The 17497-nt window shown below is 40.5% G+C and overlaps 1 protein-coding gene across 5 annotated transcripts in view; it reads left to right on the top strand.

Annotated features, from left to right (window-relative positions):
* Positions 1–10913: 10913 nt before the first annotated feature.
* The window catches only part of Vha100-1 (V-type ATPase subunit a family protein Vha100-1), a 122024-nt gene continuing 115440 nt past the window's right edge, over positions 10914–17497 (top strand). For 2 of the 5 annotated variants that reach the window (XM_072300996.1, XM_019058111.2), the window contains exon 1: positions 10915–11170. In XM_072300996.1, the coding sequence (XP_072157097.1) occupies positions 11054–11170 (117 nt within the window). In that variant the 5' untranslated portion in view covers positions 10915–11053. Of the gene's footprint in view, positions 11171–11320; positions 11461–17497 lie in introns of those variants that run through there. The other 3 variants (XM_019058109.2, XM_019058110.2, XM_019058112.2) reach the window with 3 other exon arrangements.

Here is a 17497-nt window from a genome sequence, read left to right as displayed (position 1 = left end):
TACTCTGTCTATAAAGGTACTCTAGGTACATCAACTGGTAATAATGTGAAGTGTTTTTTCTAACCGTTTTACTCAGCAGCAACTGCTGTTGAGAAAGCCAAAGGAAGTGTGTGTGTAGTGTGCAGCAGGAATCAGGATTATTGTACTTTTGGCCGAAGGCGCAAGTGAAATCTTTTGATTGAGAAATAGTGTTGTACTGATAAAATCAACTGAGTGTCACAAAATCAAAGATACTTGACTTCAAGCATTACCTTTAATTTGATTATTAGCAAGTCTCTTTGATTCTGCGTCAGAAGTTGACTGAATCATCTTTGCTCGTGTTATGATATAAGATACTTCAAATCAAAGTCTTTCGCATTGACCTCTGTAGAAGGTATGTATCTATACTATTTCATTAGTTTGCGAAAGTAAAATGTATCAAAGTATCCAAACAAGTAAATAAATCATAGATAAACAAAAACATTGCATGGAATAACATACTATAGAGGTACGATCGTGGACCATTGTGGCGTTAGTTCACCGCACCGCACCCTCTGCCAGGCTCGCTGCAAGCGCGCGGTAACGGTTTTTAACACAGGTTTCAATAGACGCTATTAGTGGCGACGTCATCATAGGGATTCGCCATTATATCGAATTGGATCCAAACAATAACATTGGCATAACCTCTTTCAATGCTACCAGTGCGAAAAAATCGATATATATCGCTTTTCTGTGACGTTGCACTAATAGCGTCTATAGGGAGTTAGGAGTCCTTATTTATTCTCTTGGTCCATGGTAATACCTAATAATTTATCGAATCAATTCATAGTGGAAAAATGAAGTATAGCTTGTGAAAATGGCGCCAACATGAAATTCAAGTTCAATCGAAAATATGCGCATAAACAGCGCCATAATCGGAAAGTTTGATTTCCCGCGAAAGTCGGGTTACAGCGCCCGCATAAACCCGACGGAGGAAACTTGCATTACAAACTTGGGTTTCGTGAAACCCCGGTTTCGAGCAAAGACATAAAGACGGAGGGCTAAAAGCAAAAAATGAAGCTTCTTTTCAACCACCTCTACTATTGGCTAGAGGATTGGCGGCGAAATCGGGACAAGTTTGAATTCAAATATAGGGCGGGAACTGAATAAAATAATTGCGGAAACAAAAAGTATTCTAGGTTGATTTTTGCCCAAAGACATAAAGACGGAGTGCTCGTATCTAAAAGCACGGGAAAAAAGTGAAGCCTGGTTTGGCGCTGGGTGCTTGTGTGAGTGTGTAAATGAGCGCGGGAATCCATGGCGGCAAACGGAAATTTGATTTGAACTTGTCCTCTTGATTTTTCCTTATTTCTTCTTCTAAACGTGTTTTAAATGCCTAAAACGATTATATCAAGAAAGTTCGGTCTGCGTCCTAATATAATACACCTACTTTTGCTCAGTAACAGGCAGTAATCTCAGATAAAGTTAGTTTTTCTTCTGCTCATGGTGGTTCTGCAGGTTCAAACAGGTCGTTACAGTTCTAGATGACCGTCACTCCCAGAGACAAGAGACCCTCCACTAGTAACTTGGCTATGGTGGAAGCTTTTACTTTCGGGACTTCAGCATTCTACTGTTGACTTACCTACATGGTTGATGTTCAACAACGTGTTGGCAGTTTCGTTTTGCAAACAAGCCGAAAATGGCCGACGTTTGGGAAAGTTGTTTGGCTTATGACGTCATCCGAAGCTCATCATCGACCATGTAGGTAAGTCAACAGCCGAAAATATGGTGATGACTGTTGCTCGCTCATAATTGTCCTAACACCGCAATCACACGCTGAATGTGGGAGCTGAATGTGGCTTGAATGTGGAAGTCATCGGCCCGATGCCTGAATTTTGCGCGTGACGCGCAAAATTCAGCAACGATTCTCAGCAACCATCGGACCAATTTTGAATTTGTCTGAACTATTCGAGTAGATTTAATACAGATCTGGATGAAAATAAATCGAATTTGCTAAATTTCAGCCGTTGGGCGATGATTGTTGACTTCCACATTCAGGTGCTAAATTCAGCGTCTGATTGCGGCAATAAGGAATTGTTGAAACCCCGAAAGTAAAAGCTTCCACCTGTCACTAGGAGGCCAGTGGAGGGTCTCTTGTCTCTGGTCACTCCCAAATGAAATTAATCGGTTGACGACGGACTAAAACTAACCTATAGTTAAAAAAATATGAGTGGGGAAGTGAATTTGGGCAAAAACAAAGACATAAAGACGGAGGGCTAAAAGCAAAAAATGAAGCTTCTTTTCAACCACCTCTACTATTGGCTAGAGGATTGGCGGGGAAATCGGGACAAGTTTGAAATTCAAATGTAGGGCGGGAACTAAATAAAATTGCGGAAACAAAGTATTCTAGGTTGATTTTTGCCCAAATTCACTTACCCACTCATATTTTTTTAACTTTAGGTTAGTTTTGGTCCGTCGTCGACCGATTAATTTCATTTGGGAGTAACGGTCATCTAGCACTGTAACGGCCTGTTTGAACCTGCAGAACCACCATGAGCAGAAGAAAAACTAACTTTATCTGAGATTACTGCCTGTTACTGAGCAAAAGTAGGTGTATTATATTAGGACGCAGACCGAACTTTCTTAATATAATCGTTTTAGGCATTTAAAACACGTTTAGAAGAAGAAATAAGGAAAAATCAAGAGGACAAGTTCAAATCAAATTTCCGTTTGCCGCCATGGATTCCCGCGCTCATTTACACACTCACACAAGCACCCAGCGCCAAACCAGGCTTCACTTTTTTCCCGTGCTTTTAGATACGAGCACTCCGTCTTCATGTCTTTGGTCCGGACATAAACAAAGCGTACCCAGAGCGGACTTCCTCTAGGAGATGTTCCAGACTCAATTTCTCAGCGTTAGCGTTTCTTCACCTCGACAAAAGAACTTTCGTCCGCGTCTAACATTTATCCCTTTCGTAAAATCAAATATCAGTTACCCCGTTGAGATCTGTTCATGGTGATTTCAAGTGAAATTGCGGCGAGATACTCCAGACTCCTAATGTAAACAAAGCGGCCTGTACCTGGTCGAGATGTTCCGGACTCATTTCTTCATTTACGTTTCTTCATCTCGACCAAAGAAGTTTCTCGCGCATTCAAAGTAACATTTTCCGGTTCCATTGTTAGAGAAGAAATAAGTCATTTTGTTGTAAGTTAGGATAATATTTGTGTTGATTAAGTGGCTTGAGCATTGGACTACCTGGCTGCGCCTTGCATAGCTGCCTCTATATCAAGATGATTGGGAGAAAAGCTTACTGGTTGATGTGCGAATCTGAATCCTAAAACCCTAGGAACGGTAGTTGTGAAAACCAGACGGATGTACAATGCTAGGTACCTTGCTCCTCACTCACTTTCTCATGGATGTTCGCTGGTCTCTCCAAGGTTCTGGTTTTGCGATGCGTTGAAGCCAATGCTTTAAGTTTCGCTATAACAACCAGGCTTTGGAGATACTAATTAACAATCCTAGCAGTCACCAAATTCTCCAGCAAACCCGCATAGTTGTCTATTAACAGCTGAAGAAGCAATGGAAACCGTATTTACCTATGACAACAAGATTTTTTCCGTTGGAACTCTGATAGTAAGTATGAGGGGGAACTATCACCTTTAAGGCACGTTTCTCCATGAATTTTCTTGTTTTTTGGCATCAAACTAAGTAGAACTCAAGGAAAATGAGGCAAAACTTTACAAGTTACCATGTAAGGTTCATCTGCTGAAAAAATAGAATAAAGTCTAAAATTCCTAATGAACATCACCAAGATGGTTCTGCCACCAGCAGTTCATTTTTTAAGGCACGGATCAAATACGGTTATCTATTATTCTCACGGTGCCCGTCAAATTATAGGTAAGAAACTTAGTCCTGTAATAATAATGGCATGGAATGACGGGCTCAAATTGGTGACTTGACCATCCCCAATAAGTTATCGGAAGAATTTACTTCTTAAAAGATCCGTTGCGAATAAAGCCAAGTAAATATGCAGATAAAAGTCCCGTGTGATATGTGAAGTGTACTTATTCAAAGTAATTTCAAAGGGAAGGGATGAAATGTTCAAAAGGTAACGTCCAAATTTGCAAAGTTGTAGAGGCGCTCGGCACAAATTGGACAAGGTGCCGCTAAGTAATGATTAAATTAATTTTTTACTGTTATTAATTACGGAAAAGAGGAAAAGAGAATCAGGCCGAATGCCAAAATCCAAAATTCGAAAAGTGTAGGGTGAAGGGTGGTGTAGGAGCCGAACCTTCTTCGAGATTACGGGCGGCGAGCGGCAACCTGATTGGCTACGAAGATTGTCGAGCATGGCCGAAGGCCTACTCGCCGCTTGGTAGGTGTTGACGGCGGTTTGACAAACAGCAGTTTTTGGTGAAATGTGGTCCGGAATATCTGGGCCAATCTGTTCACTCTAATAGAATATATGTAGATAGCAGCATAGAGTAAGAGTAGTTAGAGGTAAACTCTCCCCTATAGAAGCCCTAAGAACTATACCATCATTGCAGCCTGATTAGAGCTTTTTTTGAAAGTTGATTTCTTCCTTACGGAAAAAAATCAGCAATTCGCGAAAAATTTGAAAAAAAAAATAGGAATAGTTGGTTAATAAATTAGGTATCATATACAAGAGCTCCGCAGAGTGACGGAAAATTTCAAGGGAGATATTGTGGCAATTTCACGTAAAACTTATGAAACTTATGCTAACTTATGCGAATGAATGAGGCTGCCTCTGAACCAACCAAAAAAAATTAAAATTAAATTTTGAATTTTTTATGAGATGAACTTCGTTGGAAAAAAAACATTGTTAGTTGAACTTGCAAAGCGTCGGCGTGATTTGTTACAGGCTGCGGAACCAACCCGTAAAAAGTGAGTTAAAATGCATGTGAATATCCACCGAAAAAATTAAATTGCTGATTTAACAGTTTTGTACTTAGCTACAAACTGTCCGACTTGTTCCAAATGAGGGGTTTGGAGGACAAGGCGCATAAATGCAGTTTTTGAAAAAATTAAGATATTAATGATATTAAGTAAAACTAGTCTTAATGCATATTCTGTGGATAACTCGTTCCAAATTTCCACTTTTAAAGCATGAAAGAGTCAGTTTGAGCTTTCTCTCCGCCATATGGATCCATGTAATTTCGAAACTTTAAACACGCATTTTTCGGAATAGCAAAAACTGCACTTATGCCCCCCAATAATATCCTTTTTCAATAATGGAAAGCTGATTGAGCTACGGGGGTGGTTGCATTAGCATTTTTTAATTGTAAAATTTACAATGAAACACGTCGAACACTTCTTTTAACCACAAAATTGTTGAATCAGCAATTTCATTTTCTTCCGTGCCGCATTGCAAATTTGATACTTCATGTGAATTTCTAAGACGAACGCCGCACGTTCGCCTCAAAAAAAGTGTGTGTGGGTGGGTGGGTGCTTAGAAGAGCTATAAAATACGTAATTCTGAAATTCAGATTTTTTTCTTTCTCCCTCATCTTCATAACCCACCTGTGTAACATACTGCGCTACTCAAAAAAGAAGACGAAAAAAAACCTAACGTTTTGTATGATCCCCTTCCTCGAATTAGTATTCTCTAAGTAATGAATTTTGAATGAAATTTCGAAATAGTCGGCCTCCTAAGCTGCCGTGCTAAGGAAAAACGCCGTATGAACATTCAAGGGTTGCCGAATTTCCTTCGATACAATGTTAATTTTTGAGGAAATTTATGAATATTTTCCCTTGAAATTTTCAGGACTTTTCGGTGGAATTACGAGCGAAATTATCTGAAAAAGTGGAGGGAAAATATTCATGAGTTTACCAGGAAATTCGTGTTTTTCAAAGGAAATGTGGCAACGCCTGAAGGTTCATACGGCGTTTTTCCTTTGCACGGCAGTATGGTGTAATGGTTGTAGCGCCAGCTCTATGATCGGGAGGTCCCGGGTACGATTCCCGGCCAGACGATCCGAGTTTGATGGTCTCAAACAATAATTGTTGCCTGGGACTGGTTGAGGGGTTGGAGGGGGACGGGAATAAAGGGCAAGGATTGGCCCTTGTGCACTATTTGAAGTGGTAAAAAAAAAAAAAAAAAGACCTCATGAATTTTAACATCTCTGCCAGGGACGAGTTCTATAGGACGCCGTTCTGTTGTGAGCGGGTGATTGCAGCGCATTCTCGCGTAGGATCCTAGTCAACTCAGAGGATCCTCCCCCCCGAACCTCGACTCATCCATCGCCCGCTCCAAAAGTGAGGTTAAGCCGGAGATTGAAAAATAACACATAAGGCGGCTGAATTCTTGAAAAATAAGTATATTTTTGGCGTTTTTCGACCCCTTTCGACAAGGAAGGGCCCGCCGCATGTGATAAAATGGTGAAAAATTCGATTTTTTGCAGTTATACGCGATCCTACGGATTTTAATGAAGTCCAACAACTGATAACAGCAGTGAGTTGCGAGGATCCTACGCGAGAATGCAGCACTAGTACCTGCTCACGAATTTTTACATTGACTCTTACGGGAGTCCAGGGTCCTATAGAACTGGTCCCTGTCTCTGCGCCCAACGCCCGAAACCGCAGGGGGACGTAACGCCATCGTTTTTTTACCGGCTGATGAGAGCAGAGAGCAGGGGAATATATTTTGCTGTCGACGGACTGATCGACCAACTGCCACAATCTCGGCATTACCATCCGATCATCCATGTTCTGTAGTATCATTGAACATTTATTGAGAGGGGTGTAGAGAGTCCAAATGTCGCTTAAGAGATACTTAATTTCATTGATATCCTTCATATATGGGCTGGGCCATTATCGGTCCGAGAAAATCAAACTAAGATCAACGAAGCGACGCACATAAGAAAAGCAACACAGTTCGGGGTCGTTTCGGCAGAGTTATGTGGACTAAAGGGGTCAGTCGAGAAAGCTATTTGTTTTGAACAGTATGTATCGCCATCAATTTTCATTGCGATCAATCCACCGTCCAACTGGCTTGTTGAGAAGAACGGGCATTTGCCGATAGGTCTCCCGCCTTCATTTCGTTTAACAAGCAACACATCATACACCACAGACTGGCAACATTGTATGAGTTTCAGCGCTCTCTGTCGGCTTCTGGCCGCAACCCCTCTTGGGTCACATTACCACAATCGATTCGATATATCGGAGGGGAGTCTTGTGGAGGTAATGCCGTTGGAGGTAATGCAGTATTGCCGACGCTATAGACCGTATTCGATAGTGGTTCGATATATCGTTTGGTTCAAAACATGCTGTGTGTTGCTGGGTTGCCTATCGTTTCGCTTGAATTTCGTAATGCGCGGTCTAGATTGTATTATACGGGAATACTGCATTACCTCCAACGGCATTACCTCCACAAGATTCCCCTGCGATATATCGAATCGATTGTGGCAATGTGACCCAAGAGGGGTTGCGGCCAGAAGCCGACAGAGAGCGCTGAAACTCATACAATGTTGCCAGTCTGTGGTTTATGATGTGTTGCTTGTTAAACGAAATGAAGGCGCGAAACCTATCAGCAAATGCCCGTTCTTCTCAACAAGCCAGTTGTACGGTGGATTAATCGCAATGAAAATTGAAGGCGATACATTGTTCAAAACAAATAGTTTTCTCGACTGACCCCTTTAGTCCACATAACTCTGCCGAAACGACCCCGAACTGTGTTGCTTTTCTTGTGTGAGTCGCTTTGTTGATCTTAGTTTGATTTTCTCGGACCAATATTGGCCCAGCCCATATATGAAGGATATCAATGAAATGAAGCGACATTTGAACTCTCTTAATAAATGTTCAACGATACTACAAAACATGAATGATCGGATGGAAATGCCGAGATTGTGGCAGTTGGTCGATCAGTCCGTCGACAGCAAAATATATTCCCCTGCTCTCTGCTCTCATCAGCCGGTAAAAAAACGGTGACGTTACGTCCCCCTGCGGTATTGGGCGTCGGTCGCAGAGATGTTAAACTTCATGAGTTTTTATTTTTTTTTATTTATTTTTTTTTTTACCACTTCAAATAGTGCACAAGGACCAATCCTTGCCCTTTATTCCCGTCCCCCTCCAACCCCTCAACCAGTCCCAGGCAACCATTGTTTGAGACTATCAAACTCGGGTCGTCTGGCCGGGAATCGTACCCGGGACCTCCCGATCATAGAGCTGGCGCTACAACCATTACACCATACTGCCGTGCTAAGGAAAAACGCCGTATGAACCTTCAAGCGTTGCCACATTTCCTTTGAAAAACACGAATTTCCTGGTAAACTCATGAATATTTTCCCTCCACTTTTTCAGATAATTTCGCTCGTAATTCCACCGAAAAGTCCTGAAAATTTCAAGGGAAAATATTCATGAATTTCCTCAAAAATTAACATTGTATCGAAGGAAATTTGGCAACCCTTGAATGTTCATACGGCGTTTTTCCTTAGCACGGCAGCTTAGGAGGCCGACTATTACGAAATTTCATTCAAAATTCATTACTTACAGAATACTAATTCGAGGAAGGGGATCATACAAAACGTTACGTTTTTTTTTCTTCTTCTTTTTTGAGTAGTGCAGACGTATGTCACAGGTGGGTTATGAAGATGAGAAAGAGTGAAAAAAATCTGAATTTCAAAATTACGTATTTTATAGCTCCCCTAAGCACCCACCCACACTCACTTTTTTTGAGGCGAACGAGCGTTGTTCGTCTTAAAAATTCACATGAAGTATCAAATTTGCAATATGCACGGAAGAAAATGAAATTGCTGATTCAACAATTTTGTGGTTAAAAGAAGTGTTCGACGGTGTTTCATTGTAGATTTTACCATTAAAAAATGCTAATGCAACCACCCCCGTAGCTCAATTAGCTTTCCCTTATATTGAAAAGGACATTTGAGGGGCACATAAGTGCAGTTTTTGCTATTCCGAGAAATGCGTGTTTAAAGTTTCGAAATTACATGGATCCATGGCGGAGAGAAAGCTCAAACTGACTCTTTGATGCTTTAAAATTGGAAATTTGGAACGAATTTGCCACAGACCACCTGCATTTATGCGCCTTGTCCTCCAAGCTCCTCATTTGGAACAAGTCGGACAGTTTGTAAGTACAAAACTGTTAAATGAGCAATTTAATTTTTTCGGTGGATATTCCCATGCATTTAAACTTAGGTTCTTTTTTACGGGTTGGTTCCGCAGCCTGTAACAAATCACGCCGACGATTTGCAAGTTCAACTAACAATGTTTTTTTTCCAACGAAGTTTATCTCATAAAAAATTCAAAATTGAATTTTCATTTTTTTTTGTTGGTTCATAAGCAGCCTCATTCATTCGCATAAGTTTCATAAGTTTTACGTGAAATTGCCACAATATCCCCCTTGAAATTTTCCGTCACTCGGCGGAGCTCTTATATATGCCGAGTGATACCTAATTTATTAACCAACTATTCCTATTTTTTTTTCCCCCAAATTTTACGAGAATCGCTGATTTTTTTCCGTATGTAAGAAATCAACTTTCAAAAAAACCTCTAATCAGGCTGCAATGATGGTATAGTTCTTAGGGGTTCTATACGGGAGAGTTTACCTCTAACTACTCTTACTCTATGCTGCTATCTCTTCCATCTCTGTGTAAAAGTAAAAGAAGAAAGTGAGGTTATGTTTACTTGATGTTTACAGTTTACTGGAACATCTGAAAGGATAAAGGATTCTAAAAAAGGTAGATCATTGTCTGACAATGCAGAATTGGTCTATTTGTCAGAAAACTTGCGCTCTAAGATGTGCTGATAGGTGGAAGGCTGGTACATGACTTACTTTAAGCCAGACTTGACAAACCTTCATACAAATGTACTTCTCCTTCGATGCTTGGACGGACTATCGACGTGCTTTTCCACAACATTGTCGAACATTAATTAATGGAGCCCATTAATTGTTTAAACAACAAGAGTTGTGGAAGAGCATGGTGACATCCTGGATGAACTAGGTAACTGATCAAGCTACAGTCAAGTCAAGCACATCATGAAATCTATTAGCTCAGAGAGAAAACTGGATTGTTTCATAGCCGCAAGAGAGATGCTGTGTTCTTCAGCTGCAAAATATTATTTTGCGTACATTGAAGTAGAGAAATTCCAACCGGAGAGAACTCAGGTATGATTAGACTTTCCACAGGGTGACAGGGGGCAGACTTAGCAAGCGATCTGCATAGCTAGGGAACACGGCAGCCTTGTGATTTCGGAGCGGAGACGCCAAAACATAAAATTTAGAGAAAGAGTAACAACTGAAGTAACCACTTTTATTCTTCATCTGCCTTCATAAGGGTGCGGTCGTGTAGTAGAGGAAACTAACTGATGAGGATGACAATCATTGCATCAAAACCATAAGCGCTAGTTAAAAGCAAGCAATGCGGTTACACTTTTTCACGAATCTAATCACATCACCAATACTACTTAAATTACAAGTCTCCCGATCCACGAGTATTAGGGGAAAAGTCTACGAGAAACTAATTGATCCTGTGATTCAATGCCTTTTAATACATACATTTCTACCAATTTCACTTAATGGATTCTAACCTCTAACTCTTAATTCACGCTCATGCTCATGTTTCGAGAGCGATTATCAGATTATCTCAAAACTCGCACAATCTCACAGACACAGACCATCGAGCATCGACTGTGGTCTGTGGTAGAAGGTGAGAAACACCTATAAAGAAATCTCATGCTTACTTTTTGGTTTGGCAACATCGTAAAATTCGAGACAGCCTTACATCTCGAAACATCGACCGATCGATTTGGGCACATTGCCAAAGTTTCGATCTCTCGCTCGACCATGTTGGATTTTTGGAGGTAATGCCGTTGTAGGTAATGTCCTGCCCCCGTATTATACGTCAATGTTTTGAACCAATCGATATCAAGTATATCGCATCGATAGAACGCCTGTTTGATGTATCGAATACGATCTATTTGCTCTTGATGTCAGCTGATCAGATCACATGATTAGTGAGTTCGTAGAATCCTCCTGTCAGCTCTCGTATTCATGTCATACGCGAAAAACTACTTGTTTCATTCTTATTTGAAGTGCTAAAAGGCTAGAACCCATCCAAAATGGGATCGTTATTTCGGAGTGAGGAAATGACATTATGTCAGATGTTCCTGCAGAGTGAGGCAGCCTACGCTTGCGTTTCCGAATTGGGAGAACTGGGACTGATACAATTTCGTGATGTAAGTATGCAAATCCTATTATTTGTTTTCCAATAGTTTCCTGTTGTGTCCAGTCTCATTCGGAGTACATCTTCAACCCATGAGGAGGCGATATCTTTCGTAATTCGTGCCCTGTCTTCGAAGATCTTGTACTCATGGTGAGACCTGGGATATTGTTCTCATGGCAATCGGTCAACACCCATCTCTCTGCTCTGCTCTCAAGGGCGGTTTCATGTTCACAGGAATAGTTGAGCTTTGCTGCTTTTTGGAATATGATCTCATGAAATGTCATTATTTAATCTTCCCGAAAGGTAAGTCTCCTTGTGTACCTTCTAACAATTGTCGTTAAACTGTTGCGTATTGCTGCAATCACATGCTGAATATGAGAGCTGAATGTGGCTGGAATGTGGAAGCCATCGGCTCGATGCCTGAACATTGCGTTTGATGCGCCAAATTCAGCAACAATTCTCAGTGACCATCGGATAATGTCAGATTTGTCTGATCTATTCGAATAGATTTGACACACATTTGGATGAAAATAACTCAAATTAGTGAAATTTTAGTCGTTGAGCGCTGACTGTTGACTGCCACATTCAGCTGCCAAATTCATGATTGCAGCAATAAACCCTGCATAGACGATCAAATTCCGATCAAAGTAGACATGTTGATGACTGGTGGTCACCATCTACCATCTAATTTTGACGGGCCGCACTTTTTTGTTCGAAGTATGATCAGACCGGAGTACCACCATCCATCATTTGCTGCCACAGGAAACATTTCTGCCAAGTTTTCATTTTTAAATGAAGCAAATTAATGAGTTTCAGACTGATGACTCCCGACACTTTGATGCTACTTTGATCGGAATTGGTTCGGGTATTTGATCGTCTATGCAGAGGATTGGTTTGACGGCCTTGAGAGAATGGAGAGGCCGTACTTAACTAGTCAGCTTTGAGACTTCAAACTAGTGGATGTTTAAGGAAGACAACAATCATCTCTGGGCCATCAGAGCATCGATAACTGAGGCATTGGCTGCGTTGGCCAATCAGAGTGGCCCTCAATTGGCGAAGGGGTTTTTTTTTTATTTTTTCATCGGCAGGTGATCATTTAGTATCAGAGTAAAACAATTGAGGCTTTAGCTGGAATAACCACCTACAGGAAAACACATAGTTTTGAGAAAATCGCATTTAAAGGTGTGATTCAGAAATACTTGGTTTGATTTTCGCGACAGGGAAACTGCATGCAGAGCCGGACTTATGGGGGGGGGGGGGGGGGGGCAAATTTCGGATTTTTTCTTTCAAAGAAAAAGAAAGGAGAGAGAAAAAAATGAGGGAAAAACTAAGTACTGGGCAACGGCAGGGCACCGACCTCCATTTTGAATTGATTCCATCTCCGGGTGAGTCATCTCAATCCTCTCTGAAAATCATGGGAAACTTCAAGGTGGCAAATTTGCCGCTCAATAAGAAATTATTTCTTGACTCTCTCCGCGAAATTACACAGAATTTTATTTGTTCATGCGCTATGAATTATGAGGGGAGGGCCACCCCGTGCAGCGACTTTATTGCCTCGCATGGTTCGATTTTTAGCCAGACAGACCTTCCTTTGTCAAAACTGTATCCAATTTTGCTCGAGAAAAATTTGCAAGATAAGTACCCGAATATTTCAATTGCTATACATATACCTTTCCGTATCGGTGACCAATTGCTCGGCAGAGCGATCATTCTCCGCTAAGGGGCGAGTGTACAAGTATCTAAGGATATATCAGTGGCATTAGAGACTTGTGAATGTCACGATGACGTCAATACCTAGTGAAAAAAAAGGAGGTGTTTGCATCTTGAGGATTTTCTGCCCCGTGACGTTTTGGTCGGTACAGGTAGGGTAGGTGGGGGTAGAAGGCCGCATTTTTCCGTTTCGGCCGTCTGTCGGCCGCCGTATCGCTTGTAAATCTCTGGAATGTGGTAAAATATGTGCTAAAGACCCATAGGCACAAAATGGCACTCTTTCCAGAATTTAAAAGCATTTTCGAATTTTTTATTAATTTTTTTCAAAAATTTCGTAAGTGCGACCGTTTGCCCCATAAATGGGGAAAGAGGCCGCACTTCCGGAAAAGTTCGTAAAAATTTCGGAAATGCATTCAAAATTCTGGAAAGTGTGCCGTTTCATGCCTAAGGGTCTACAGTTGATATTTTACCACATCTCCAGAATGTCCATGCGATACGGCGGCGGCTGACAGACGGCCGCAACGGAAAAGTGTGACCTTTTGCCACCACCTACCCTACATTTTAGGATCTTTGGTAATCATCTATACTATAAGCTCCAAGACCTCCTAATTTTGCGTAACTGGTAACGCTTAGTTCCAGCGTTCTACCGGGCCGATTTTCATGATTTTTGCGGCTAGGTATCGACGGGCAATTGTCTCTAGATAAGCCAACTCTATTCAGATTTTCAAAATATGACCCAGGTTTTTTTATATTACGTGGTAAAGTTGCGAATTTTCCCATTTAAACAATGTATGTTGAAATGAGAGTAATTTAAGCATTAAAATGAGACGTGGCAACGAGGTAAAACCTAAGGAATGCATTGTCATGCACTTTTCATGTTCGCTGTTCTTTCCATCCATTGCGAAATCCCCCCGTCTAGTAGCTTGTGACGACTCTCTCGGTGCTCACCATGTTTCAAAAATAAAACTCTTTCTTCACTACCCAACTCGATGCGTTCAATTTAAGAAATTATAAACAACAGGTTATGGCGGCCCAGGTTTCGCAAATTAAACCTGCATATTAAGAAAACTAAAAGTAAAAATGAAAATCGTTCGTTTTCTTCAGAAACCATCTTTCGTGCTTCCGCGCTCGTGCTCGTTTTCTGCAATCGCGCTCGTCCTCGTTTTCTGCAATCGCACTCCAGTTCAAAGTGTGAAAAATGGGTTTCTTCAATGATGAAAATACCGTGACCATAAAAAATGATCTCGACATTCATGACATCACTCATTATGTGATTGTTTCAGTGCTTGTGCTCATTCTAATAATATTTTACTTAAGACAAAAGTGTAAAAAGCTTGAAGCAAGACATATGGCTCTCGAGCAAAGAGTAGTTGGTGCGCGAGTTTAAAAAATAAAATGCACTTCAAAATAAAAAAAGGAGTTATTAAGAATTAAAAAATGTGTTGTGCGAGTCGCACTTAAAAAATTAAAAACGGCTAAAAAAATTAAAAATTAAAACTTAATAGTGTTTATAAATTCCTTTTAAAATAAAAACCCTGGTTTCGTTCGTTTTCTAGTTTGTGTTTGTGTCCAATCCGAAAATTCTGCGGACAATTTTTGTTTCGTGAATAAGCGGACAGTTTATGTTCTTTTTTTTGGTTGATCAGCCCTGATCATAAAATTTATAAAAATATTAAAACAATGGATACCATCCTAGCAAGTTCGGGTTTTTCGACGATAACGCGTCTGAAAGGCACCTCAAACTATCAGATTTGGAAGTTCGAGATTAAAATTTTTTTAGAAGCTGCAAAAGTTTACGATGTTGCTGTCGGAAACGAGAAGAAACCACTCTTGGATGCCGACAACTTAAAAAAGTGGAATGACGCAGACGGCATGGCGCGCAAGGTAATAATAACAATCATTGAAAAGAACTTGTTAACGCATATTTTAACTAGTACCTCTGCATCAGACATGTGGATTACACTAAAAAATCTGTTTGGTAAAACTACGGAACAAGAAAAAAGCTCCCTGTACCAGGAATTTTTTGGTTTAAACTTTGTGAAGAATGGCAATGTCATGACGTTCATAAGCAAACTTGAAGTCTTGTTTGTACAATTAAAAAGTCTAGAACCAGGGCTTCAGAATGAGATGCTCATTAATAAAATATTACAAGGCCTCCCGGATTCCTACAACAACTTCAAAACCGGATGGGATTTTGTACCAGCCGGCAGTAGGACTCTCGAGAACTTAAAAAGTAAGCATTTAGGAGAACACAATCGGGAAAAATCAGTAAAACCTGAGGAGTCAGTTGCATTCTTTGGCAAAGAAACAAGAACTTGCTTCAAGTGTAACCGCGCTGGTCACATAGCGCGTTTTTACAAGACAAAAACTAACAATACTGGTTAGGAAAAAAATGAGAAAGCTGGAAAATATGAGAACTATCGACCCTGTTCAATTTGCAAGAAAACCAACCATCAAGAGAGTCAATGTTTTTTCAGAAATAAGGGAGCGAGCAGCTCATCAAATGTGTCTAATAATAGGAAACCAATTAAAGACGAAAAGAAGGTGGCATTTATGGCTCTTAAAAACATTAGGTAATGAAGCCAAAATTGAACAAAAATGGGTGATTGATTCTGGCTGCACGAGTCACCTCTCAAACAATCGGAACATGTTCAGTGAATTGAGTGAAACAAACTCAACAGTATTCAGTGCGAAAGAAAACACAGGGATAAAAATTGATATGAAAGGAAAGATAATTTCAGATGAATGTGTACTGCATGAAGTGTTGTATTCGCCCGAAATTTGTGCTAATCTCTTGTCTGTAAGCTGCATTGTGAAGAATGGAGGAACAGTCATTTTTTCGGAAGCAGGAGTAAAAGTCATTAAGAACGGGGATGAAGTTATAACAGGAAATCTTGATAAATACGGACTATTTACAGTGAATTTGAATGTAAAAATTGAAGATAAAGCCTTCTATGCAAAGAAGGGTACTGGATTGGCATTATGGCACAGGAGATTAGGTCATTTGGGTGTTGAAAACATTAAAAAATTAAAAGGCATTTCAGAAGGCTTAAACGATGATTTGAAGGGGCTATAATTAAAATGTGATGTGTGCTTGAAAGCAAAACAAACCAGAACTTCTTTTGGCAAAAGTAGACATCAAGAAACTAAAGCCCTTGAAATAATACACACAGATTTATGTGGTCCCATTGATCCCATAAATATGAATGGTCAGAAATATTTTATAACATTTCGTGATGACTACAGTGGGTTTACCTGTATTTACCTGCTAACGCAGAAATGTGATGCTTTTGATGCAATTAAAACGTATATAGCCTTTGCAGAATTACAACAAAGTTCACGTGTGATGACATTAAGACTAGATAATGGAGGAGAATACTCGTCGAATGAGTTCAAGGAATACTGTAAAAGAAGGGGTATGATTCTGCAATATACGCCCGCAAATACACCGAGCTTGAATGGAGAAAGTGAACGCCTGAACAGAACAGTACTTGAAAAGGCGAGAGCGATGCTAATCGACTCAAAACTGAATAAACATTTTTGGGGTGAAGCCGTTCAAACGGCAGCATATTTAATAAATCGATCGCCAAAAAGCGGATCCGTTCTGACACCATACGAAGTCCATATGGCATAACAGAAAACCTAACTTAAAATATCTAAGACCATTTGGTTCTCGTGCCTTTCTGAAAACGACGTCCTACTTGAAGAAGTTAGAAAATCGAAGCGAGGAGTACATCCTAGTCGGATACGCTGAGCATGGTTGGAGACTTTGGAATCCGAAAAGTGGCGACTTAACAATTTCGCGTGACGTCATTTTTCGAGAAGACGAGAACATCTTGGACATTGATTTAGAAATCGAAGTCGACGAATTTGTCCCGCGAAACTTACAGCTAGAAGGAGAACAGGACGGTGCAGAGAAGATGGAAGAAAGAAGAAAGGAGACGCATGAAGAAGAAAGAAGAAAGAAAACGCATGGCGAATAATGCAAAGAAACCGTGACGGAATCAGAAGAGTCAAGTGCTGACGAGGCGAATGACAGTCTGTGGGAGCCGGGCGACGGAGAAATCACCAAAGTGTGCTGGAAGTTGACGTTGATGAAAGACGATACCCAGACCGTGAGCGCAAGGAGGTGGAGCGTTTTCAAGCAGGACAATCCAACCTGGCATATTTTGCAACGGCGGAAGAACCGATGACTGCAACTGAGGCGTTGTCTCCGAAAAATCCAAATAAAGATAAGTGGTTGCATGCTATGACTGAAGAACTGAATTCACTTGAAAAAAATAAAACTTGGGAACTTACTGACCTTCCTAAAGGAAAAAATGTCATAAAAGCTAAGTGGGTTTACAAAATAAAGAGAGATGCAAAGGGAGAAATTGAAAAATTCAAAGCGAGACTAGTTGCGAGAGGTTTTTCGCAAGTAGAGGGAGTTGATTACAAGGAAACTTTTTCCCCTGTAATTAGAAATTCGACATTAAGATTTTTGTTCGCAATTGCAGCAAGAGAGGGTTTCCACATTGATCATTTAGACGTAACAACTGCTTTTTTACATGGAGAGTTAGAGGAGGAAATATACAGGGTGATCCGAAAGTCCCTTCCACCCCCTCTAACTTTTTACCTAATTGAGGTAAAG

This window comes from Bemisia tabaci, chromosome 1 (genome assembly GCF_918797505.1).
Source record: "Bemisia tabaci chromosome 1, PGI_BMITA_v3".
Lineage (NCBI taxonomy): Eukaryota > Metazoa > Arthropoda > Insecta > Hemiptera > Aleyrodidae > Bemisia > Bemisia tabaci.
Note: the sequence above shows the minus strand (reverse complement) of the source record. Positions and strands in the feature narration are given on the sequence as shown.